The sequence below is a fragment of the Carassius gibelio genome, chromosome A4 (assembly GCF_023724105.1).
Source record: "Carassius gibelio isolate Cgi1373 ecotype wild population from Czech Republic chromosome A4, carGib1.2-hapl.c, whole genome shotgun sequence".
Classification (NCBI taxonomy): Eukaryota; Metazoa; Chordata; class Actinopteri; order Cypriniformes; family Cyprinidae; genus Carassius; species Carassius gibelio.
The window spans coordinates 19,136,177-19,163,102 of record NC_068374.1 but is presented as its reverse complement, the minus strand read 5'-3'; the positions used below and the strand labels follow the sequence as shown (position 1 = coordinate 19,163,102).

The following is a 26,926-nucleotide window of genomic DNA, read 5'->3' as shown; positions in this document are numbered from 1 at the left end:
GGTTGTGAAAAATGTCCACTCTCCCCCTCTATTGATTAACAGTGATTTCATGTCTCTGTCTCCCTGCTGTAGAAAGTTATTACAAAAAGAAGGTTAATTTTGGACATGCAATTCCCTAATAAGCCACTTGGGGTAAAACGAAAGGTTGTGAAAAATGTCCACTCTCTCCCTCTACTGATTGACACTGGTTTCATGTGTCTGTCTCACTGCTGTAGAAAGTTATTACAAAAAGAAGGTTAATTTTGGACATGCAATTCCCTAATAAGCCACTTGGGGTAAAATGAAAGGTTGTGAAAAATGTCAACTCTCCCCCTCTATTGATTGACAGTGGTTTCATGTCTCTGTCTCCCTGCTGTAGAAAGTTATTACAAAAAGAAGGTTAATTTTGGACATGCAATTCCCTTTTTTACCAGTAGGGGGTAAAAACAAAGGTTGTGAAAAATGTCCACTGTCCCCCTCTATTGATTGAAAGTGGTTTCATGTCTCTGTCTCCCTGCTGTAGAAAGTTATTACAAAAAGAATGTCAATTTTGGACATGCAATTCCCTTTTCTACCAGTAGGGGTAAAAAGAAAGGTTGTGAAAAATGTCCACTCTCCCCCTCTATTGATTAACAGTGATTTCATGTCTCTGTCTCCCTGCTGTAGAAAGTTATTACAAAAAGAATGATAATTTTGGACATGCAGTTCCCTAATCAGCCACTTGGGGTAAAATGAAAGGTTGTGAAAAATGTCCACTCTCTCCCTCTATTGATTGACACTGGTTTCATGTCTATGGCTCCCTGCTGTAGAAAGTTATTACAAAAAGAATGTCATTTTTGGACATGCAATTCCCTTTTCTACCAGTAGGGGTAAAAAGAAAGGTTGTGAAAAATGTCCACTGTCCCCTTCTATTGATTGACAGTGGTTTCATGTCTCTGTCTCCCTGCTGTAGAAAGTTATTACAAAAAGAAGGTTAATTTTGGACATGCAATTCCCTAATAAGCCACTTGGGGTAAAACGAAAGGTTGTGAAAAATGTCCACTCTCTCCCTCTACTGATTGACACTGGTTTCATGTGTCTGTCTCACTGCTGTAGAAAGTTATTACAAAAAGAAGGTTTATTTTGGACATGCAATTCCCTTTTTTACCAGTAGGGGTAAAAAGAAAGGTTGTGAAAAATGTCAACTCTCCCCCTCTATTGATTGACAGTGGTTTTATGTCTCTGTCTCCCTGCTGTAGAAAGTTATTACAAAAAGAAGGTTAATTTTGGACATGCAATTCCCTTTTTTACCAGTAGGGGGTAAAAACAAAGGTTGTGAAAAATGTCCACTGTCCCCCTCTATTGATTGAAAGTGGTTTCATGTCTCTGTCTCCCTGCTGTAGAAAGTTATTACAAAAAGAATGTCAATTTTGGACATGCAATTCCCTAATAAGCCACTTGGGGTAAAACGAAAGGTTGTGAAAAATGTCCACTCTCTCCCTCTACTGATTGACACTGGTTTCATGTGTCTGTCTCACTGCTGTAGAAAGTTATTACAAAAAGAAGGTTTATTTTGGACATGCAATTCCCTTTTTTACCAGTAGGGGTAAAAAGAAAGGTTGTGAAAAATGTCAACTCTCCCCCTCTATTGATTGACAGTGGTTTTATGTCTCTGTCTCCCTGCTGTAGAAAGTTATTACAAAAAGAGGGTTAATTTTGGACATGCAATTCCCTTTTCTACCAGTAGGGGTAAAAAGAAAGGTTGTGAAAAATGTCCACTCTCCCCCTCTATTGATTAACAGTGGTTTCATGTCTCTGTCTCCCTGCTGTAGAAAGTTATTACAAAAAGAATGATAATTTTGGACATGCAGTTCCATAATCAGCCACTTGGAGTAAAATGAAAGGTTGTGAAAAATGTCCACTCTCTCCCGCTATTGATTGACACTGGTTTCATGTCTATGTCTCCCTGCTGTAGAAAGTTATTACAAAAAGAAGGTTAATTTTGGACATGCAATTCCCTTTTTTACCAGTAGGGGGTAAAAAAAAAGGTTGTGAAAAATGTCCACTGTCCCCCTCTATTGATTGACAGTGGTTTCATGTCTCTGTCTCCCTGCTGTAGAAAGTTATTACAAAAAGAAGGTTCATTTTGGACATGCAATTCCCTTTTTTTACCAGTAGGGGTAAAAAGAAAGGTTGTGAAAAATGTCCACTGTCTCCCACTATTGATTGAAACTGGTTTCATGTATCTGTCTCTTTGCTGTAGAAAGTTATTACAAAAAGAAGGTTAATTTTGGACATGCAATTCCCTTTTCTACCAGTAGTGTTAAAAAGAAAGGTTGTTAAAAATGTCCACTGTCCCCCACTATTGATTGACACTGGTTTCATGTCTATATGCCCTTTATCTAAAAAGCTATTACAAAAACACCTACTGAGCTATAGCAAAAAACGAAGAAAGTTTGCACTTTCCCCACGGTCCCTAACTGAAGGCTCTGCTGAGAGCGTTCTCTCCCGGCTTTTTGCACATTGCCACGGCTTGCACGGGGCCGTGCTTATTATATCGAGGGAAAATATAGAAAAAGAAGGATGTGAAACATGATCAGCTTTGCCCTTTTGGCGGTCACACTGCTTAGATTTTTTTTGGGCAATTCGTTTTGGAGTTATTGGCGTTTACCGCTGAATGTGTCACGAATATCGAAAACAAAACCAACTTGACCCCGCTTATTTAAATCCGTAAATCTGTATTCGAACAGTTGCGTGAACGGTTTAATCTCGTAAACTCCTTTTATTATTATTATTATTATTATTATTATTATTATTATTATTATTATTATTATTATGACTTTCTGGTTTGACACGCTGCATCGCTCACATTGTAAAAGGGGCCAAAAGGACCAAAGAATAAATGCAGAGGTGAATAACAATTTTTGAATTTCCATGAGAGTTTTTTCTGAAAGGAGGTGCAGGTTAATGGACTGTGTGTCTCTCTGTGAGTGTGTGTGTGTGTGTGTTTGGTGTCGGAGAGACGCGCAAACACGGAGCCATTTTGTCTTGACGTGGGTCACTTGGCTCCATGGATACCAGCCTGATAAACTGTTTTCTCCTGTTAAAAAGCTACAAAGAAGGATAAAAGAATGTCAACGTGCCGGCAGAAGGAGAGCTGACGTGTTTTTCTTCATGTTTTGAGGAGTTTTACACCATGGATCTAGTAATGTTTTGTTTATTATGGGTTCTCCTCTGTGTTCCTTATATGGGATGTTTCGACTTGCACCTCTCGGATACTTTACTTTCTGGAACTGCTTTGGCTAATTTGTCACTGGGGCCAGGTTGGACGTATAAAATAGACAGGACTTTTACTTCCAAGTACATTGGGAAGTTTCTTCAAGTGGACTGGAGAGATGGAGTGGTGCGTTTAAATGGAGAGGTGGGTTGTGCGCGCGCCCCTCACAGCGCGCTGCCTCTTTATTTTAAAATCCAGTCATTAACAACTGAAGGACAAGTTATCGCACATTTCAATGTATTTCTACATGGACGAAATTGCGTGTTCAAATATAAAAGGAAGAGAGTGACTAAGCCTGATATTAACGTGGATTGCATTATTAACTTGGGACAAACTTCCTGCTTTTCTCCGGGTGATTTACTCTTACATTTTAATGACTACTTACCTGTCTTCACAAGAAGTGTTTTTGCTACTTCTTGCACCTCAGACCATCTGAATGTGTCTGTGCGTAACGGGACTTTACTTGTGAAGGACGCGTTTTGTTTGGAGACGGACTTGAGACGCCTTAAAGAGACTATTCGCTGTTCGTTTCACGATTCAAACGGTGAGATCTTTTCTATGTGCCTTAAATTACGATTCGCCTCAGTCCAAACATCATTATTACATTCTATGCAACACGTATCAAATCAACGGAAACCGAGAATAAGGCGAGCCGTGAATTCAGCGCCTCAGTTTCAGTTACCGAACTACCAGGTTTCAGTGCCCGAGAACGAGCCGGCGGGTACGAGAGTCATCACCCTCAAAGCGACTGACAGTGACCATGGAGAGGCGGGGAAGATCGAGTATGGCATGGAAGCATTATTCGACAGCCGTTCCAACGACTTCTTTAGGATAGATCCTCAAACAGGCAGCATTGAGACTGTCCAGCCATTAGACAGAGAAGTTAAAGACACTCACGTGTTTAAAATCACAGCAACTGATAATGGCATACCGCGACGCACAACCACGTCATACCTGACTGTTACAGTTAGTGACACTAACGACCACGGGCCCGTCTTTGAACAGAATGAATACAGGGTTAGGATACGAGAGAATGTGGAAGTTGGTTTTGAGGTAATTACAGTCAGGGCGACAGATGGAGATGCACCATCCAATGCGAACATGATATATAAGATCGTGAATGGCGAGGGTGTCAATTCTGGGTTTGAAATTGATTCTCGAAATGGACTGGTCAAGATTCGCTTGCGTCCAGATAGAGAAACCATGTCTCAGTATCAGCTGATAGTAGAGGCCAATGACCAGGGAAAGGACCCTGGGCCTCGCAGTGCTACCGCGACATTGCACATCACAGTTGAAGATGAAAACGATAACTATCCTCAGTTTAGTGAGAAAAGATATGTAGTGCAGGTGCCAGAAAATGTGGTGGTTAACACTAAAGTGGCCCAGGTAGAAGCCACTGACCGAGACGAGGGCAATAATGCCAAGGTTCATTACAGTATAATCAGTGGCAATGTAAAAGGTCAGTTCTTCATTCACACCCCAACTGGAGCCATTGATGTCATAAACCCTCTGGACTACGAAATTATCAGAGAATATAATTTACGCATAAAGGCCCAGGATGGAGGCAGGCCTCCTCTCATTAATGGAACAGGCATTGTTGTCATCCAAGTTGTGGATGTGAATGACAACGCTCCTATGTTTGTAAGCACTCCTTTCCAAGCCACCGTTTTAGAGAATGTGCCCATTGGATATTCTGTTATTCACATTCAGGCCATTGATTCTGATTCTGGAGAAAATGCTCGTTTGGATTACAGCCTCACAGACACCACTCCAGGCTTTCCCTTCACCATCAATAACAGCACTGGATGGATCACAGTCAGTGCTGAGCTGGACAGAGAAACCACTGAGTATTACACCTTTGGAGCAGAAGCCAGAGACAATGGTGTTCCGGTAATGTCGTCCTCAGCTAGCGTTAGCATCACCGTTCTAGATGTGAATGACAACATCCCTGCATTCACCGAAAAGGTATACTCTCTAAAAATCAATGAAGATGCTGTTGTAGGGACCAGTGTGTTAACTGTTACAGCTCTGGACCGTGATGTAAACAGTGTGGTCACCTATCAGATCTCCAGTGGTAATACACGGAACCGGTTTGCCATCACTAGTCAAAGCGGAGGTGGACTCATCACGCTGGCTTTGCCGTTGGATTACAAACAGGAACGCCAGTATGTTCTGACTGTCACTGCCTCTGATGGTACACGCTTCGACACGACACAGGTGTTCATCAATGTAACTGATGCTAACACTCACAGACCCGTGTTCCAGAGCGCAAGCTACCATCAGACTTTCAGCGAGGACCGACCCATTGGATCAACTGTTGTGGTAATCAGCGCCACAGATGAAGACACGGGTGAGAACGCACGCATTACATATATCATGGAGGACAACGTCCCACAGTTCAAGATTGATCCGGACACAGGTGCCATCACCACGCAGATGGAGATAGACTATGAAGATCAAGCCTCCTACACGTTGGCCATCATCGCGCGTGACAATGGAATCCCTCAGAAGTCTGATACCACCTATGTGGAAATCATTGTTCTTGATGCAAATGATAATGTGCCACAGTTTGGGAGGGATAAATATCAGGGTACCGTGTTTGAAAACTCACCTGTGTTCACCAGTGTGCTCCAGATATCTGCTTCAGACAGGGACTCGGGGTCTAATGGGCGCGTGAGCTACACCTTTCAAGGTGGCGATGACGGGGAAGGTGATTTCATGATTGAGCAGTACTCTGGAATTATAAGAACACAAAGGAAGCTGGACAGAGAGAACGTTCCAGTGTATAACCTGAAGGCCTATGCTGTTGATAGAGGTGTTCCTCCTCTCAAAGCAGCAGTGGAGATCCAGATTTCTGTGTTGGACATCAATGACAATGCTCCTGTTTTTGAGAAGGATGAACTGTGTATCTACATCAAAGAAAACAGTCCTGTCGATTCAGTGGTTGCCCGGATCAACGCCATGGATCCAGATGAAGGAACCAATGCTCAGATATTGTATCAGATTGTGGAAGGAAATATCCCAGAGGTCTTTGATTTGGATATATTCACTGGAGACTTAAAAGCACTTGTGGATTTGGACTACGAGACCAAATTGGAGTATGTCATAATCGTACAGGCCACATCCGCTCCTTTGGTCAGCAGAGCAACCATCCACATTCGTCTGATTGATGTCAACGACAACGATCCCGTCCTGCAGAATTTCCAGATTATCTTCAATAACTACGTCACCAATAAATCCAACAGTTTTCCAACTGGGATTATAGGAAAGGTACCTGCCTATGACCCAGATGTGTCAGATAAACTCAAGTATAGTTTCACTGAAGGAAATGAGCTGAGTTTGCTGATTCTAAACACAAATACAGGTGAGCTCAAACTCAGCAAAGATCTGTATAACAACAGACCACTGGAGGCCACCATGAAAGTTTCTGTCACAGGTCAGTCAAATTTTCTTTGTATCTTTTGAATCAAATGTCTTTGCTTGAAACACTCCTTAAGTTTGAGCAGGGTAAAACAACAACAACAACAACAAAAAATTTTTTGATAAAGATAAACTAATGTTCAATATATAATTTCAGTATGTTGGGTTGATGTGATGGATCTGCTGCTCCGAAAGGACTGCATGATTTCAGGTTGTGTTTGCTGCAGGCTGAACCACAATCCTGTTTTTCTGCTTATGAGGTGTTTGCGAGAAGAAAGCAAGAACCGTTTGTGCATGGGGATGAAGTCTCAGTTACTTTTAGAGGATTATTTAACTTTTGTTAAATCCAAAATCCCCGCCAGTATTCCCTTCAGAAATGTTAGAGGTGAGCAACATATTGTTTAATGTAGTGCCTCTTAGTATTATACTCAGTTTATCCTTTCATTCTCTGTGATAATTTATCACACAAATCACAGTCAAGTTTTTTATTATTTTATGTGAGTTGTTTCATTTGAATGATTTTACTTCTTAACATTATTCATTCTGATTCTGTGACGTGTTAGTGTGTTGTTTCAGTGCTTTATCATATCATGTTAGATTATATACAGCCAGCCTCTTCAAATGGCACCAGCTTCGCATTTCTCACACTCTTCCTTCTTTTTCTGTCCTCCTTTTCTATCTATCTTTTCCTCCCACATAGCGCTCTTCTTGTTAATTTGCAACTTGCAATTCAAATACATCTCACTGAACACAGCTCTCTTGTCTGTGCTTTGTGGCTTTACGGTTGTGTCTTTGTTGGTCTGATGGCTGGTCCTCATCTGAATGTGCATGCTAGTGGTCATTGTTTGGGTTGTAATGAGCCACATTCAAGCCATGCTCTCTCATTCCTGACATAGACACATCATTTTCCAGCGCCATAGCAGGTTCCTTCCTCTTCAACCCCCACTTATTTCACACAGCTCTCCTTCTTTTTGGTCTGCTAATCGAATGCATTTTATTCCTGGACATATCCACATTTCAGATGTTAGGTAACCATTAACACTGTGTATGTGACCTCTCCACCTCCAGCCAACTGAAAAGGATACTTAAGGGAAAACATGTGACAGAGTTCTAAATTTCAATGTCTAAACTGGTCTGTGAGTGTGTTTAAAACATTTAGCTGATAAAGATGTGTCTCTAAATTCAGCCATACTCAGAAATGTAGCAAATCTGACTTATTATTTTGTCCCGACAAACAATAATACAGGCAAAACAATTCTGAAAAATGAATGAATGAATGAAGAAATATTCAACATACCCGAGAGGCCTGAGACACATCTAGAGACCAATATATCATAGAGACTTGGGAATGGGCTCTTTTGATTTGGGGCTGAAAGCAGCCACACAGAACACCTTAGAAACCGCATAGCAACATGTTAAAAGCCAGTCAATATAAATGCATCGCAGCGCGCTAGCAACCACCCACTGCGAGACCCACTAGAATCATGGTTTTGAGTTTTGCATGGACAAGCGCATTTTACATTGTTTGTTTTGTTTGTTTGTGTTTTTACAAAATGTAGCAACACATTAAATTTTTTTTTTTTCTGAAACGTTTTTAAGGATCATTCCCTGTCATTCATATTTAAATGTACCATACTCCACACTTGAATGCAAAACGATTTAGAAAAGTGAACTTATGTGCTTTATTTATTTATTTATTTTTTTTTTACCTGATCCGACCCTCAAAAGTGTTGTTATTTTTTTTTGGGGGGGGGGGGGGGGGGTAACTTAATGTAGTCATCTAAAGGCAATAATGTAAACAATATTTTAGACTGATATAAAAAACAGTTTCTTTAATTGTTACCACATGACTCACAGTTTTGGTCTTACCCCACAAAGGGAACAATATGAAGACATTGTTATCTTTCATTCCTCAACAGGTGTTTTTCCTACTGACTTGAATTATTTATTCAAGTACTTGGGGACATACAAGAGGTACCAGATATGTCCCTGATAAAAGCAAGTTAACATTCTAGTCAAAACAAGGCAAATTCTAGCCTAAAACAACACCAGTCTGAACAGCAAACACAATGGAGTGAGGGCTGCTTGTTTCAACAATAACCTAATCTCTTTTATCTTTGTCTGTTGACATTCAATAAGCCTTTTCCCAATTTGAGGGGTGTCCTCTTCAAAATGATGGTGCTTTAATTTTCCTGGATCAATACGGGTAATAAGCCATCTGTCAAGGCCTCAAGAAAGATGGAGCCAGGCATCATTCATACTGGTGAAATTGTGTGTTTTTGATGTTTCCATCTTTCAGTTTTGATCCATGTCACATCTAAAGAAAGAGGGGAGGTGATTTATCACTTCTAGCCATTTTCTTCCTCTTTTACCCCTGCTGTCTGCAAATGAGTCTGCTAATACATGCAGACTTTTTCAGCAGGTTGAGCTTCTGCCTGTGGGCCACTGCATCTGTGTCTCTTGTATAGTTGACTGTATCCCACTCAGTGCTTCAGGTCTTGCATACCCGAACTATTATACATTTCATTACCAAACTCTCTGAACTTGTATTTCAGTTGGGACTCGAAGAAATAAATCTTTTAATGGTCTTTTAATGGTCAGATAGTTGAGGTTTATAGATAAATGATTCCCAATGGAATTTGCACTTAAAGTAATTCACTTTGAAGGAATTTTCTCACAGAAATTGTTTGTAAGTTTTTAATAAATAATTACAAAGAAACTACAAGTTACAGAAATTTAAATTAAATTTGAATTAAAGAAATTGTATTTTCTTTGAAAAAAGTATTTCAATGAAATTCTGCAAAACTGATATAAACAGTAAAATCAATTAAGTTGAGTAAGGGAGACTGAGGGCAGCTGAAATGACAAAATTAAAATGAAAATTGTGAATTTTCTTTTTTTTTTTATGTGTCAAATTATAAAAAAATGTAGTTAAAGACTACTATGAATTAATGGATCAAAGTATGTTAATAAAAAGGTTATGAAATAACATTTCATGTAATTATTAAAGTAGTGAGTTTACTTAAAAACAGTGATTGTATCCTCTCGGAAAATATAACAGTATTTAAACTGTATTTAATAAAAGTTGTGGGGCAGCGTTTACAAGTTTATTTTCTCCTGGATGTGAAATGAATTGGGATTTGGCCTTAGTATGTTTGTGTGCTGCTGTTTATCCCTGTGTTTAATAAGCAGTGTGTACGCTCTTTAAATAACTAAGAAAAGTCTTGTGCCAGACTTTAGACCAGGTTTGAGCTGGTCTATAGCGCATTCTATTTTCAGCTCATTAAAATAGCATTGCGCCAGAACACACCTCTTTTTTTAGACCAGCACGCCCATGGGCGCAAAAATTAGTGCAAATGCAGTTGCTAATTAAACGAGGTGGTGTCGACAGGAAAATGTGAACTCTGCGGGACTGGAACTAGCAAACACACTTGCGCTGTACCTTTTGTCGCATTGCGCCGGGTGTATGATAGGGCCCAATATGTTGCATTTAAAGGTTATACTGTTCAATACAACATTAATAAGTAAAATAAAATAAACAATATAATTATTTGCTATTTTGAGATGTGCTCTTGTTTGAGATATAGTTTAATAATATCATAATGCTACATCTGCTCTATAAAGGAGGCAGCTGTAACATTCTGACGTTTGTATTAAATTCGATGAGATGACTCAATCTTTCGAAAAAAAATGAGAGGCAGTGGAAGTTTAGATCTCAAAATCTTTCAATGAACATTGGAAATCGGCATGGATTTCTATGAATTTTTGGAGCTGTTGATTCCCTTCAGGCCTACCTATGAGTAAATGGTGTAATGAGCTGAATAATTTGTATGTAATGAATGTAATGCTTTAATATGTAGGTTAAAAGCTAAAATTGTTTTGCAAAAGGATATCCTCTTCACTATAGAGTGAATGTGAATTGTCTTTAGTTGTAAAAACAGTTTCTGTGTGTTTTTCATGCATGTATTGTATGTGTTGTATGAGCAGATAGGGTCAGACTAGGGCTACTGAGATCTGCTTTCTGACATGCACACAGCAGCTGTTATAGAGACAGGCTTGTCCCGTCAACTGCATGTCATCAAATAGAGGAGATCTTCAGTCCAGGTGTGACTGTCCTTCCACCTTGTCTATACATGACCCTCTGACATCACAGACATGCTGTGGGTGTCACCCTGTTACATACTCCGTTTAAATGGAAGAATCCCAATCAACAGATTATCAGTCATAAATAAGATTTAAATGGTAAAATAGAGTGTTATTAGTTGTTTAGATATTTAAGTAGTATTATTTTTACATATTTTATGAAGGTGTGCATGATGCTTCCACATAAAAAATTAACCACCAAAACCTGTTTGTGTTGCTATTCAGTTGAATTTTGAGTGATTTTTAGTAGAAGTCAACCGATATGGGTTTTTCTCTGGTCGATGCCGATATTTATCCCCACCCCCCACCCCCCATTCATCTTATAAAATCTAATAGCTAAGTAATAAAGTGAAAGGACATACAGCCAAGAATGTTGACCCATACTCATAATAAGAAGTGATACAGAGAATTGGTTAAATTAAACATTTTTTGAACAACACAAGCCTCTCCAGTCAGCGCACTTATGTAATTGAAATAAAAAATAATATGATAATTGCACAAAAAGGGTTGTAACATTTAGATGAAAAAAAAACATACATAAATAAAAATAATATAATAAATAAAATAAACAAGAGTAGTGTCACACACAGTAGCACCCAGCAGCATAACATAACATAACATAGATACAACAAGATTTCTATCATATTACACAGCCTGCTGCTCATAACTGCTTAAGAGCGATAATGACATTGTGGAAAGTTTGAGGAAAGTTAACATGCACGTTTTAGCCAGAAGTTTGTCTGAATTGCACGTGTTTGACTTTCACATGCAGATGACTTGTTACACTTATGATAAGCATGGTCAGCATCGATTTGAATAGGCTACAACATATTTACAGTTTTGTAACGGTCTGTTCCCTTTTGACTCAACATTACGTCAGCTAAGACGTATATGGGAACTCCTCCCTTCTCCACTTTTGCTGAAATCTTATTGGCTAACGCCAGCTGGGGACAGCTGGTCAATTGACGTGAAGCATGCACATACTGACAGGTTCGTGCAGTATAAAATGCATGGGTGCGAAAATTATGTCAGAATCTCTTTCTTCACGCTTTGCTCTTCATGCCAGGGCAATACTTAAGGTGTTTCAGGCAGACGGCGGCACAGTAGCGCTGACGTCATCAGGGATCTGCGAGCGGCAACTGATCTCGCGCTGATGGCTACCTAGCGCTATGCTCAGGTGTTTCATGGGGCTCATGGTTGTCCTTACAGGCACCTATGGCTTACCCTAGCTGACCTGGACTGTAGGATGCCAGCGCGTCATCCTTGGCCACCGAGCCGTCTCCCTCACGGACCGATAAAGTGAAAGAGTGAGTGCGTGGGAGGCCCCGCCCCCAAGCGTCATGTTCAAATGCATCATGCCCCCCATGTTCCTTCGGGCGACGATTGCTATGTGTGTTTAAATGCTGTTTTGATTTGATTTTCACAATAGAAGCATGTACACAATCAACAAAAGAGCTTTTTCTTTCTCTTACACTCAACACTGTGTCAGTCGCCCTGTCTCATAGCAGCGCTGAGCCACAACCCATGATTATAATGGCCTCGCGAGGGCGCGAGAGTGCCAACACCGCATAAACACGGTGTCATTCTCCCTGTTCAGATGCATCATGTCCCCCATTTTACTACGGGCGACGATTGCCATGTCTGTTTAAATGCTGTTTGTGTGAGTTCCACAATAAAAGCGTGTATACAATCAAAACAAAAGAGCTTTACTTTCTCTTACAGTGTGTCATTTGCCCTGTCTCAGAACAGTGCAGAGCCACAACCCATGATTATAATGGTCTCGCGAGGGAGCGAGAGTGCCAACACCACAAAAACACATGCATCACGCATCATGTCCCCTTTGTCACTATGGGTGATGATTGCTATATGTGTTTAAATGCTGTTTGTGTGAGTAAAATTTTAGTCTAGACACTGTGTCACTCGCCCTGTCTCAAACAGCGCAGAGCCACAACCCATGATTATAATGGGCTCTCGAAGGTGCAAGAGTGCCACATCATTATATAGCCGACACGAACCACCCCCCCGCCAGTGCTTCTAGCCTCGCGGGGGCGGGGCCCTGGTCAAAACAAGTCATCAGTGGCTGTAGACCTGACGCATCCGCGGTGTCATTTCATGGACGGTAGGAGGGCTATCCCGGGTGTTTCACCGTGATTACTGGGAATAATTCACGACGGATATTCTCTCCAATTCAAACGCAGACCTCCCCGCTTCAATGGCGTGGTCCTGTCACTTACTTTGCCCCAAAACCGTCCTGTTCTGCGACAGGAAGTTCTCAGTCTGCTCGAGAGGGAGCGATAGAGCGAAATCTCCCCTCAGATCGAGCGGAATGCGCATGTTGAATTATCTGGACAATTGGCTGATTTTAGTCCACTCTCAAGAGATGTTCTATCAGTCACTTGGAAACAATGCTTCGCCGTTTGGATACGCTGGGACTGCGTGTGAATATGTAGAAGAGCGTGTTTTTACGAGTTGGACTGTAACATATCTGGGAATATGTTTGGACTTGATGGCGATGCGAGCCCATCTCTCTCTAGAGCATTTCATTGACTCTGCGCTGTTTCAGACCGGGCAGGTCATTTCCACTGAGGGAATTTCAGAGGCTTCTGGGACTGATGGCGGTGGCTTCTTCAGTGTGCCATCTGGGTCTGCTACATTGCGGCAACTACAGTTTTGGCTGTAACTTGAGTTCCGCCGAGGGCGTGGTCTTCGGCCTACAAGCACATACCGTCATTCACAGTTGCATCAGCACTCTGAGACCGTGGAACAGCCCGGATATGTTCAGCCCAGGAGTTCTTTTCTCTACGAAGGCGTCTATTTCAGGCTGAGGAGCAGTGCGTCTGGGCGTACCTGCCTCAGGCCTGTGGTCGGAGTCACAGAGAAGGTGGTACATAAACCGTTTGGAATTGGAAGTGGTTTCCTTAGCCCTGCAAGCCTTTCGGTCGAGATTGGAGCGGCAACATGTACTGATTCAAACCGACAACACGTCTGTGGTCTCGGACATAAATCGCCTGGGCGGCGTGCGCTCCAGAGCTCTATTCAAACAGGCAGCGAGAAATCTCCTGTTGTGGGCTGACCGACACTTAATCTCCAAAAGAGCGTCGCACATACCCGGTACTCTGAACCGTGGAGTGAGCATGCTTTCGAGGAACAGGATTCCTCAAGGAGATGGAGGCCTCACCCAGGATCAGATCTAATGATTTGGGAGGGAGGATTTGTTTGCCACGACCGAGAACACGCACTGTAAGATGTTCTTCTCGCTATCTCACTCCCCCCTGCCGGGAGATGCTCTGACATTGCGTTGATCGGAAGCCAGGCTTACACGTTCCCTCCGGTGAAGATTCTGCCTGTGTTGTGCAAATCAGGGAGGAGAGAGCGTCAACTATACTCGTGGCCCCCGAACTGGCCGAATCAGCCCTGGTTCGCGGACCTGAGAGAGTTAGTGATGGCTCCCCCATGGCGAATCCCCCTCAGGCAGGACCTGCTGTCTCAGGCGAACGGCACAATATGGCACCCCAGCCCCGAGCTGTGGAACCTTCATGTGTGCCCGCTGAAGGGACCCTAATGAGCGTGACGCTCTGCACTCACAAGTGCTAAACACACTTACAGAGACACGCGCACCATCAAACAGTTGCTGCTACGCGCTGAAGTGGGGAGTTTTCACAAAAAGGTGCGATGACATTTATATTGACCCCGGGGACCTGTTCCGCGTCAGATGTTTTGCGCTTTCTACAGCACAGTATGGATAGCGGAGGTTGGAAACCATCCACGCTGAAAGTGTATGTGACCGCTATTGCCGCTTTTCGTTCCGCGGGTGCCGGGCAAACGATCGGTAAGCACTCTCTGGTAATCAGTTATCTCAGGGGAGCAAAGAGATTGTGTACTTTATGGCCACCCTCCGTGCCGCTGTGGGATTTAGCTCTAGTTTTGAGGGCTCTATCTCTTAAAGTGTTGTTTTTGGCAGTCCATTTAATTTTAGTCTTAGTTTTAGTCTTTTGGACGAAAATGCTTTTTAGTTTTAGTCACATTTTAGTCACTTACAAACTTGATAGTTTTAACCAAGTTTTAGTCGACGAAAATGCAAAAAGTTTTTGGTCAATTTTAGTAAAAAACAAAAAAGTAGTCTTTAACAAATTAATTTCGATTAAAAAGTATTGGAAATGGACTTTGACAGGTTGTAACGAGTGTTGCAATTCATAAAACAACAGTTAACCTTAAAAGCTTTGCATAATAAACTAGACTTTCTCATTGATGGAGATGCAGTGCTGCCAAGCTGTACTTCATGGTCGCATTGGGCAGAAACCTTTTATCCACATATCTCAAGTTATATTTTTTCCATGAATTGATGCTCTTCTAAAATTTCAGCACATTGCCTATTTTCACCAGTAATCACAGTAATAAAGGAATGGTTTAAAGTTAAAACAGCAAAAAACTTTGAGCTACTACAACATTACACACAGATAAAGTGGTAACAGTGGAATCACTGTTTTACTCCTAAAAAGCTAGGAATAAAAACATTCTTACTTTGGCAATTGTGGCTTTATTTGAGAAATTGCTTAAGTGCAATGAACAACGTGCCCAAAATATAAGCTATTGAGGAACACATACTTATTGTCTACAACTTGTGCTTCAACTTGTCTGCCAGTGCAACAACAAGATGCATATTATTTGTAAACACAAACATCATACAACCCTGTCTAATAAAAGTGACACAAACATTCAGGGATGCAAACACATGTATGGTCAAAAAAGAGAGAGTTATCGAAGCCCTCAGTCCACAGCAAATATCACAATTTTATATTTATATATGGATGTCAAGAGCTAAGAAGTGTATGTATTTATATAGCCTACACTACACATAAATAATATACAATTAAATTATGCTCATTTTAAATGTAGTGTGTGGCTAGGTATAAAAATATAGACTTTTAATAATCTTTCAGTGCGCAAACCCGTGATAATATGAAACGCTTCAAAACAGAGCGCACAAAGCGCATATGCACATCGCGGGTGCAGAATGATGTGCTTAAAGCAACATGGAGTCACAGTGTGCTGCGTTGATCAACTGCGCATTTAAAAGTACGTGCAGCCCCGCCTCGATCTGCAGGCTGCAGCCGGGTGCTTCTCCAAAACAGGCAGAAATGACATGCATTGTGAACGTCAGACTTATAATAATTTTCGTTACCTCTCGTCTCGTCAACGAAAACTCGAAAATGTCTCGTCATGTTTTAGTCACATTAGAGCCATTTTTAGCTAGTCATCGTCGCGTTATCGTCATAAAAAAAGGTGAAATCATTTCGTTGTCGTCATCGTTGACGAAAACAACATTGATCTCTTACTACCGTTTGAGCCCTTAGCTTCGATTGGGGTTAAAGGCCATGTTGCAGGTTAAACACCACTTTCGATTAATGGGTACATAAATCACTCAAGATATGTATATCATTTTTTAAATGTCTCAAAACATTTTTTTTTTGTTTTTGGTATTAACGTTTTTTTTATGCAACTCCGTGATGACGTCATGTTGGGGAGAAGTCGAGGAAAGGTAGCCTCAGTCTAGTATGATGCAGCGTTCCAGGCAACCCGTAACCCGTGTTTTTCCAACCTTAAACCCGTGAAAGTGTACTGGAACGGCAATCAAATCCGTGACTTCCCACCCGTGAACTCATGTCTCATACTAGATTGATGCACTCCGAGTTCCGAGGTCACACAGCACGTGAAACAACGATGACAGCCCATACGAATAATACTGCCTGCGGATGCAGTGTTTATACAAGTAGTACACGTTGAAAAAACAATTTTAGGTCAATAAAATAAATAATCTAGTTACAATTCCTCGCATTCTGAAAGTTTGTCGTAACTTGCCTGGAATGGTACAAAGTCATTAGTAGTGGTATGAAATAGTGATTACGAGCTCAAAAACCTGCCTGGAACGCAGCATCAGAACTATAGCGAATGACTGGGATGAGGAAAAGGTGGCGAGAGCAAACATGTATGATGGCCCGCAGCTGTGTAATTTCGATCGAGCCAGCCGTGAGAGGGCAAATGAGGAATTGCCAAGAACTGATGTCCGTCAAAGCCTATGGATGGTCCGAGGAGAATGAGTGGAGAGTTGGTGAAGTGTCCTGGTGAGTTGCTATCATTTAGCATCGCAGCAATGAGCACTGGAGCTAGTTTACGAGCAGCAGTGCGCAATAACGACACACGCACACACACACACACACACACACACACACACACATATATATATATATATATATATATATATATATATATATATATATATATATATATTTAGTTAGATATATTATGTTTAGTTAGAAAGCTTGTTCTGTAGGGAAGTGAGTGCGTTTGGGTCGCTGTTGGTCGCTATCTCTCTATCTATCTGTCTGTCTATCTATGCCAGGGCAAGGATTATCCCCTCAACATCTGAGCTCATTCTGCGAGGACAATATAAATGCTTCCTGATGGGCCTGGTCTAGAGTTATGTCTATCCAGTATTTATGTTTTGCTGCTGGCTGGTCTTCCCAGAACACAATCGCCAGGTTTTACAAGCTGGATGTACCCTCTGTAGCGTCACGTGTCTTTCGATGAGTTAAGTTTTATTCATTCTGTTTTAACCAGCTATACAGTTGTTACCATGGCTGCTAACTCTGTGTTATGGTTTATATGGTTTATGCAGTTATCACCGCAAACACTGTCGACTCTGTTTAACTTTCATGCTTGAGTGCTTATTGCGTTGTGTCTGGTTAGTGCAGACTTCATTTTATTGCTTGAAGTTATGCAAATTTTGTTAGGGTCGGAGCAGATGTCTCATTGGTCTAGTTCCGCCTATCAGATGCAAGCACTCTTAGCGACGCAGCCATTGGCTAGAACTGTCCTGCTTATGTGTGGGGGTGATTCACTCCATTCAGGGCTTATCTTCACTGCTCTCACAGCGGGGTCTTAGCTGACGTAATGTTGAGTTACCGCCTCGAGAGGGAACGTCTCCGGTTACTATCGTAACCTCGGTTCCCTGAGAGGCGGGAACGAGTCATTACGTTAGCCGCCGTGGTCGCTGTTTGATCAGCTGTGCTAGCGTTCAGTCGTGATTTTGACGTAATTTTCACGCCCATGCATTTTATACTGCCCGCGAATCTGTGAGTATTTGCATGCTTCTTATAATAATTTAGCCACTGGGCTCGTCACCAGGTTTTGGTTTTATAAATAAAGAGTACCAAAAACAAAAAATGAGTTTTTCGCCACTTTGTTGTATTTTAATTAGTTTTAGAGTCATGGATGTGTATTTTGGTTTCGTTTTTTTCCATGTATATTTGTTTTAATTAATTAATTAATTAAGTTATTCAGTGCCCTGAGTGCTGAGCCCACCACCCAACATATTTGATGTTCCAACCCAATGTCATGAGGAAAAATAAATGTTTGGTGAATTGGTGGAGAGTTTATATGAATTTTTATATTTAGAGTTGAGTGAAAACCATAGACTGAATAAAAACCTGGACATAGTGTCCGTGATGTCACTCAAAGGTTTCTGAAGAGCGTTTTTGAAGCTCATTGTGGGCAGAGCTGACCGTCGCCATCTTGGCAGCACGTCACTGCGCATCAGTCCCGGATAATTGACAATTGGCAAAGAGGCGGGAGCTGGTCAAAGTCAAAGTCAAAGTCACCTTTATTTATATAGCGCTTTAAACAAAATACATTGCGTTAAAGCAACTAAACAGCATTCATTAGGAAAACAGTGTGTCAATAATGCAAAATGATAAAGTTAAAGGCAGTTCATCATTGAATTCAGTGATGTCATCTCTGTACATTTATTTGCAATCAAGTCAACGAAATCACTGTAGATGAAGTGACCCCAACTAAGCAAGCCAGAGGCGACAGCGGCAAGGAACCGAAACTCCATGGTGACAGAATGGAGAAAAAAAACCTTGGGAGAAACCAGGCTCAGTTGGGGGGCCAGTTCTCCTCTGACCAGACGAAACCAGTAGTTCAATTCCAGGCTGCAGCAAAGTCAGTGCAGAAGAATCATCTGTTTCCTGTGGTCTTGTCCTGGTGGTCCTCTGAGTCAAGGTCTTTACAGGGGATCTGTATCTGGGGCTCTAGTTGTCCTGGTCTCCGCTGTCTTTCAGGGCAATAGAGGTCCTTTCTAGGTGCTGATCCACCATATGGTCAGGATACGTACTGGATCCGGGTGACTGCAGTGACCCTCTGATCTGGACACAGACTGGATATGGTGGCCACGGTGACCTCAGAACAAGAGAGAAACAGACAAATATTAGCGTAGATGCCATTCTTCTAATGATGTAGCAAGTTCATGGGGTGTTATGGGAAGTGTTTCCGGTTCTGGTTTACCTAATTAATGCAGCCTAAAGATCCTTTAACGGATTTGGATATTAAAAGCATATTAGTATGTGTATGCCAGGTTAAAGAGATGGGTCTTTAATCTAGATTTAAACTGCAAGAGTATGTCTGCCCCCCGAACAATGTTAGGTAGGTTATTCCAGAGTTTAGGCACCAAAAAGGAAATGGATCTGCCGCCCGCAGTTGATTTTGATATTCTAGGTATTATCAAATTGCCTGAGTTTTGAGAACGTAGCGGACGTAGAGGATTACAATGTAAAAGGAGCTCATTCAAATACTGAGGTGCTAAACCATTCAGGGCTTTATAAGTAATAAGCAATATTTTAAAATCTATACAATGTTTGATAGGGAGCCAGTGCAGCGTTGACAGGACCGGGCTGATATGGTCATACTTCCTGGTTCTAGTAAGAACTCTTGCTGCTGCATTTTGGACTAGCTGTAGTTTGTTTACTAAGCGTGCAGAACAACCACCCAATAAAGCATTACAATAATCTAACCTTGAGGTCATAAATGCATGGAATTAACATTTCTGCATATGACATTGAGAGCATAGGCCGTAATTAAGATATATTTTTGAGATGGAAAAATGCAGTTTTACAAATGCTAGAAACGTGGCTTTCTAAGGAAAGATTGCGATCAAATAGCACACCTAGGTTCCTAACTGATGACGAAGAATTGACAGAGCAACCACAAGTCTTAGACAGTGTTCTAGGTTATTACAAGCAGAGTTTTTAGGTCCTATAATTAACACCTCTGTTTTTTCAGAATTTAGCAGTAAGAAATTACTCGTCATCCAGTTTTTTATATCGACTATGCATTCCATTCGTTTTTCAAATTGGTGTGTTTCACCCGGCGGTGAAGAAATATAGAGCTGAGTATCATCAGCATAACAGTGAAAGCTAACACCATGTTTCCTGATGATATCTCCCAAGGGTAACATATAAAGCGTGAAGAGTAGCGGCCCTAGTACTGAGCCTTGAGGTACTCCATACATGCACTTGTGATCGATATGATACATCTTCATTCACTGCTACGAACTGATGGCGGTCATATAAGTACGATTTAAACCATGCTAATGCACTTCCACTGATGCCAACAAAGTGTTCAAGTCTATGCAAAAGAATGTTGTGGTCAATTGTGTCAAAGCAGCACTAAGATCCAATAAAACTAATAGAGAGATACACCCACGATCAGATGATAAGAGCAGATCGTTTGTAACTCTTAAGGAGAGCAGTCTCAGTACTATGATACGGTCTAAATCCTGACTGGAAATCCTCACATATACCATTTTTATGTAAGAAGGAATATAATTGTGAGGATACAACCTTTTCTAGTATCTTGGACAGAAACGGGAGATTCGAGATTGGTCCATAATTAACTATTTCTTTGGGGTCAAGTTGTGGTTTTTTGATGAGAGGCTTAATAACAGCCAGTTTGAAGGTTTTGGGGACATATCCTAATGACAATGAGGAATTAATAATAGTCAGAAGAGGATCTATGACTTCTGGAAGCACCTCTTTTAGGAGCTTAGATGGTATAGGGTCTAACATACATGTTGTTGGTTTAGATGATTTAACAAGTTTATACAATTCTTCCTCTCCTATAGTAGAGAATGAGTGGAACTGTTCCTCAGGGGGTCTATAGTGCACTGTCTGATGTGATACTGTAGCTGACGGCTGAATGGTTGCAATTTTATCTCTAATAATATCGATTTTAGAAGTAAAGTAGTTCATAAAGTCATTACTGCTGTGGTGTTGGGAAATGTCAACACTTGTTGAGGCTTTATTTTTCGTTAATTTAGCCACTGTATTGAATAACCTTCCTTGAGCATAAAGGAGCAACTTTATTTAAAGTGCTAAAAAAGAGAGAGTCCATAGTTTCTGTTACATCATCAAGTTGTTCTGAGGTTTTGGATATGCTAAGGAATTTGGATACATCAGGAAGATAACTTAAAAAGCAGTCTTTTGTGTTAGAAGTGATGGTTCTTCCATACTTGTAACAAGAAGTAGAATTTACAATTTTGGCTATATGAAGTTTACACAGAACTAAATAATGATCTGAGATATCATCACTTGGCTGAATAATTTCAACACTATCAACATCAATTCCATGTGACAGTATTAAATCTAGAGTATGATTTCGACAATGAGTAGGTCCTGAAATGTGTTTTCTAACACCAACAGAGTTCAGAATGTCTATAAATGCTGATCCCAATGCATCTTTTTCATTATCAACATGGATATTAAAATCACCAACTATTAAAACTTTATCTGCAGCCAGAACTAACTCTTTAATAAAGTCTGTATGGTGCCCTAGTGGCCTGTATACAGTAGCCAGTACAAACATAACAGGGGATTTATCATTAACATTTGTTTCTCTGGATAATGTTAAATTAAGCACCATTACATCAAACGAGTTATACTTGAAGCCTGCCCTCTGAGAAATCCTGAAAACTTTGTTATAAATTGAAGCAACACCTCCACCTTTGCCTTTTAGACACGGCTCATGTTTATAACAGTGATCTTGGGGGGTGGACTCATTTAAAATAATGTAATCATCAGGTTTTAGCCAGGTTTCTGTCAAACAGAGTACATCTATATTATGATCAGTGATCATATTATTTACAAAAAGTGTTTTTGTAGAAAGGGATCTGATATTCAATAAGCCAAGCTTTATCATTTGTTTATCCATATTGCTTCTGTTTTTTATTTGTTGAACCTCAATTAAATTGTTAATCTGAACTTGGTTTGGACGCTTTTTGTATTTTCTAGTTCGGGGAACAGACACGGTCTCTATAGTGTGATATCTAGGTGAAAAAGTCTCTATGTGCTGAGAATTAACTGACCTCTGTGACAGGAGGCAGCTAGCAGACGGTCGGTTTAGCCAAGTCTGCTTCCTGACCTGGGCCCCAGTTAGTCAAGTATAAACACTAATGCTGTGTTCACACCAAACGCGAATAGAGCGTCAAATTCGCGTCTACCGCGTCTAGTTTGCCGCTTGACCATTTTGAGATCATTCGCGCGAGTAATTTGCTTTATTCGCGCGTGAAATTAACTTCACAACAGACGCGAATTTGCGTCATGGGGGGCTTCTGCCAGCTGAGTTCACGCAGCATTTTCAACCGCCATTTTTATTCTGATAATTTTCAAAATATTACTGTTATTGTGTCATGAAATGTAGTTTTAAAAGTATTTCAGGCGAGAATGTAGTTGTTTTAAACTCAAATATGGGGTTTATTTATAATGACAGCGTCTATTTAAAAAATGTGTTTCGCCGATCTCAGAGATGAGCTCCATGCGACCAGCGGGAGCTCCGTCATCATGTATCCGCAGAGAGCAGCCTCACCTCGGCTAGATCTTCTGACATTTGCCCCTGGCTCTGATGTCTCTTTAGTGGTTCAAGGTAAAATATAATTTGTTTGGGGTAAAATGAAACATTTCTTATCTTTGGCCTTTATTCAATTTATCTATTAATATGTTTTATATATATATAGGTCCTTTTTATTCCTGTCTCTATAGAAATATGAACTTTTGTCATATAGCTCCGGTTGACTGCTCACTGACAACATCAGTCGTTCCTCCTTGTTGAATGAGTGGAGAAGGGTATTCCTGCACAACCGGAGGCTGCAGGGACATACTGTTGAATGAGAGTGACTCCTAGCAGGCTCCTGATTGGTTAACGCGGCGCTTAGAGTTAGGGTTAGGCTCTATTCGCGCGTCATTCGCGCGAATGAGGCGAATTTGCGTCTTCCGCACCGCGCTTAACACCCCATTCGCACCGCGAAACCTCCAGACTAGAGGTCTTCACAGTGCACCCGAGACCCGTCGACCCCGGACCCGACCCGGGACCCGTACGGGTTCGGGTCTATATTTTAAATCATCAGCCGGGTCCGGGTCGGGTCCGAATCTATTACCTCGGGTCCCGGGTCTGTTTAACATTGTGTGTAATACCCGTGCGATCGCCGATCGGAGTCATCGGACTCGGAGAACATCCGGCCGTTATCAAAGACTGCTTGTGTTTTTTGTAACTTGCAACTTGTAAAATTAGGAAAAGAAAAGAGTGAGCCAAAAAAAGTGATCTCTCTCTCTCTCTCTCTCTCTCTCTCTCTCTCTCTCTCTCGCTCGCAGACTCAAGAGTTAATACAAGTGCACACACGGTAATGCTTGCAGACTTGACACACTCATGTTTAATATATTTCAAATCAGCAACACAATCTGAGGTGAACTGTCACATGAATGTTTTCTATTACGCTCAAATTGCGTTAAGGCATTTTAAAGCTAGCATGCATGTGCAGTCATGTTTCTATGGCAAGCAGTGAGGGACACTTCGACCGCCAAACCACGTTTTACATTTTCTCCCATTTTTATAATATTATAAATGAACCGTTTAATCTTAAAGTTTTAGTGGTTCAGATTCAGACTCGATGCAGAGCAGAGAGCACAGACAGAGATCAGATGATAGTAAATAAATAATGTCAGCGGCCATGGCATTGCACGAGCGATCGTTATTATAGTTCAAAAGGCAAACATTGTAAGTTATTATGCGAATTAACTCGAGTCAGAATGTACATGTGCACAGTAGCATTTGTCATCCATCACCGTGACATCAAGTGGACTTTTGAAGCTGAAATAATGAGTGGATTCAGCTTGGACTTGGAATAACGAGAGGAATAACATGAATAACTTTCTTGACGGAGGATTGTAATGCATCACAGGCAGTCAGGTACAAGGAAGAGAGACCACGGCTCTTTAAATTAGGTAAGACAAAAAGCTGTATTCTTCGCAACAGGTTTATTGACTTGTAATAGCAATTTAAGGTGGAATATGTCAACGTCGGGTCCAGTCGGGTCTGTGTCTTCCCGGCGGGTTCGGGTCCAGATTTCAAGTAATATACGGGTCCGGGTCGGGTCTGGGTAGGCATTTCTCGGATCTACACGGGTCCGGGTCCAGCTTTTGAAATAATAGATGGGTCCGGGTCGGTTCGGTGTAGTACATTACGGGTCTCTGTCGGGTTCGGGCAAGAATTTTTGGACCCGTGAAGACCTCTACTCCAGACGCGCGTAAACGCGCCTTTGCATTGACATAACATTGAAATAATTCGCGCCAGACGCTCTATTCGCGTTTGGTGTGAACACAGCATTACACTAAGACTATTTGTTTGCTGAAACCACACCCTCCTAGCTCGATGGTGGTGACAGTAATAGCAATCCACCTGTCAAGTGGCCACGCCCTTAATTATGCAGAACTTTAAGGCTTAATATAATTTAAATGAATGAGTTATAAAAACAAATTTATAATCACAGTTGTCCTGAGTGGCAAAATTAACTATATAGACCAAAACCACTTTTTGTACCAGGCCATAAACTTTTTTTTTTGTTTTTTTTTTTGCTATAAAGTTGGCCACTTTAACATGGGGAGTCTATGGGCCTGACTCTCTTTTGGAGCCAGCCAGCCAATGAATTGCAGTTTTAGTATCTTCCGTGTTGGTTTCACGAGGGTGACCTAAAGTAGGGCTGGGCTTTATCAAACGATATGATCATGCGCACCTAGTCAGTAATATCACTGCTGTAGATCCATAGATCACTGACAAGCTATGCAATATCGCGTTCATTATCCCAGATGTATCGCCTTTGATAATGAACACAATATTGCGTAGCTTGTCAGTGATCATCAGCTCTGTCTATATGAAGTGAAGTGACATTCAGCCAAGTATGGTCACCAATACCCAGAATTCGTGCTCTGCATTTAACCCATCCAAAGTGCACACACAGCAGTGAACACACACCCGGAGCAGTGTGCAGCCATTTATGCTGCAGTGCCCAGGGAGCAGTTGGGGGTTCGATGCCTTGCTCAAGGGCGCCTAAGTCGTGGTATTGCCGGCCCAAGGTTCAAACCCACAACCCTAGGGTTAGGGGTCAAACTCTCTAACCACTAGGCCACGAGTTCCCGTATATAAAACCTCTCCATTTAAAAGCAGGTGATGCAGATTTAGCGGTAATTACAGAACCAGATTTACTGACTAGATGCACATGATCATATCATTAGATATATCCCCCAGCCCTAACCTGAAGGTTGCTGCTTGATGAAAACGTAGTTTTTAGAAATAAGCTTGAATGTCCACCCCTAAACCTAACCCTCAGTTGGGTGTTTGCAGATTTTTTTAAAAGTGTGTTACTGCTGTGTGTGTGCACTTGGATGGGATAAATGCAGTGCACAAATTCTGAGTATGGGTTACCATACTTGGCAAATGTCACGACTTTCACGTTCACTAATTTGCTTAAAAAGTTAAATTGCCATGAGAGAGTGTTCTGGTCTCTAGATACAAGCACTGTTTCATTGCTGAAGTTCGGTAGACATAACAAAAAAGACTCAAGGTCTGTGTACTTTAAACAAGCTCCGTTTTATTGAAACTTTTCACTTTACTTGCATTGCTATATCTTTCCCTAAGGTCGGTTGAAACTATTATTAGATTACTTGAGGCAAACTGTGTCAGCACTGTTCTCTTCCCCCTCTTTATTTGGTGCAGTACCTCTTAAACATTGTCCTTTATAAACAGACAAACAAATGGCCTCTACTGTATTTGATACTAGCTATTTTGGTTTACCGCAGGTTTCTTTAAAATGTCTAAAGGTGACATCTACAACTTTATTATCAAAAGGATGAAGATCAGAAATCCTCCTCACATACCTGTGCTCTCATAACGTAATACAGCCCGAGACTGGGAAACCTCAACACTAATTACGCTAAAATAATAGTACAAGCTGTCTGCATCTGTTAAATGAGCAGGAAAGGAATTTGATTCATGTTTAATCTTGCAAACTCATTTGACGGTGGAGAGAGAAGACAGAGACAGTGATGTGGTCTCCAACCAGGGCCAAAAGGAGCAAACAATAACCGCTCAAGGTTTGGGTCATTCGAGGGTAGTTTACACGAAAATATGGGTCAGCATTGTGGTATAAGAGGAGTCTTTGTAAGATAATTATATGGTTTTGTTTGAGATATAAAGTTTTCTGGCCTCATTTGCCCTTAAGTGCTGGGAAGTAATCTCTTTATGATAATGAACGTTTTTTCCCTTTACTTACAAAAAAAAAAGGGGGGGGGAGCAAATTTTAAAGGAATATTCTGGATTAAACACTGCCACAGAAAACATTTTTTGCTCACTCTGATTTTCAAAACAAAATCATGTTTACAGTTACTTACAATGGAAGTTTACAATGGAAGTCTAAAGTCATTCAATGGGCTTAATGCAGAAATCTGCAGGCCCTATTGTTTCTGAAGAGCTTAAATTAATGTATGAAATGTATTATTGTTATTTCATCAATGAAGTTGACTAAGTCATCCTTGTAGCAGTGGGACTATACTGTTCTGGGCTGGAAATATTTTCTCGTGTTTTACCAACTTAATTCTTCTGGGTGGAGTCTGCTCAATGTAAACAGTACTTTGTGGATAGTTATGCCCATTTTTTGTATTCTTAAACATATTGTGCATACAAATCATTCCTGGCTTTAACCAGTATCACGTGAGCATGGCAGTAGTTGAAATATTTCATATAACTTTTCACAGAGAAGGTTGAAACTGTTATAGACTTGTTAAAACATATAATATTTACATATTGCTATGCTTGTCAGGGCTTTATGACATTTCTGAATGCTGTAGATATTGTTTATAGAGTTTACTTGTTTTGAACTTTAAATATTCCTTTAATTGAGTGGATTTTCCTGTAGCGCGTGGAGTTACAACTCACATCCAGCTTGATCTGTGCAGTGGTGACAACTTG

At 41.0% G+C, this 26,926-nt stretch overlaps 1 protein-coding gene across 1 annotated transcript in view; it reads left to right on the top strand.

Moving 5' to 3' along the window:
- The first annotated feature begins 3,001 nt into the window (after nucleotides 1–3,001).
- Nucleotides 3,002–26,926, top strand: part of LOC127972566 (cadherin EGF LAG seven-pass G-type receptor 1-like) — an 81,256-nt gene continuing 57,331 nt past the window's right edge. Inside the window, exon 1 of the mRNA XM_052576172.1 lies at nucleotides 3,002–6,671. Coding sequence (XP_052432132.1) covers nucleotides 3,155–6,671 — 3,517 coding nt within the window. The 5' untranslated portion in view covers nucleotides 3,002–3,154. The remainder of the gene's footprint in view (nucleotides 6,672–26,926) is intronic.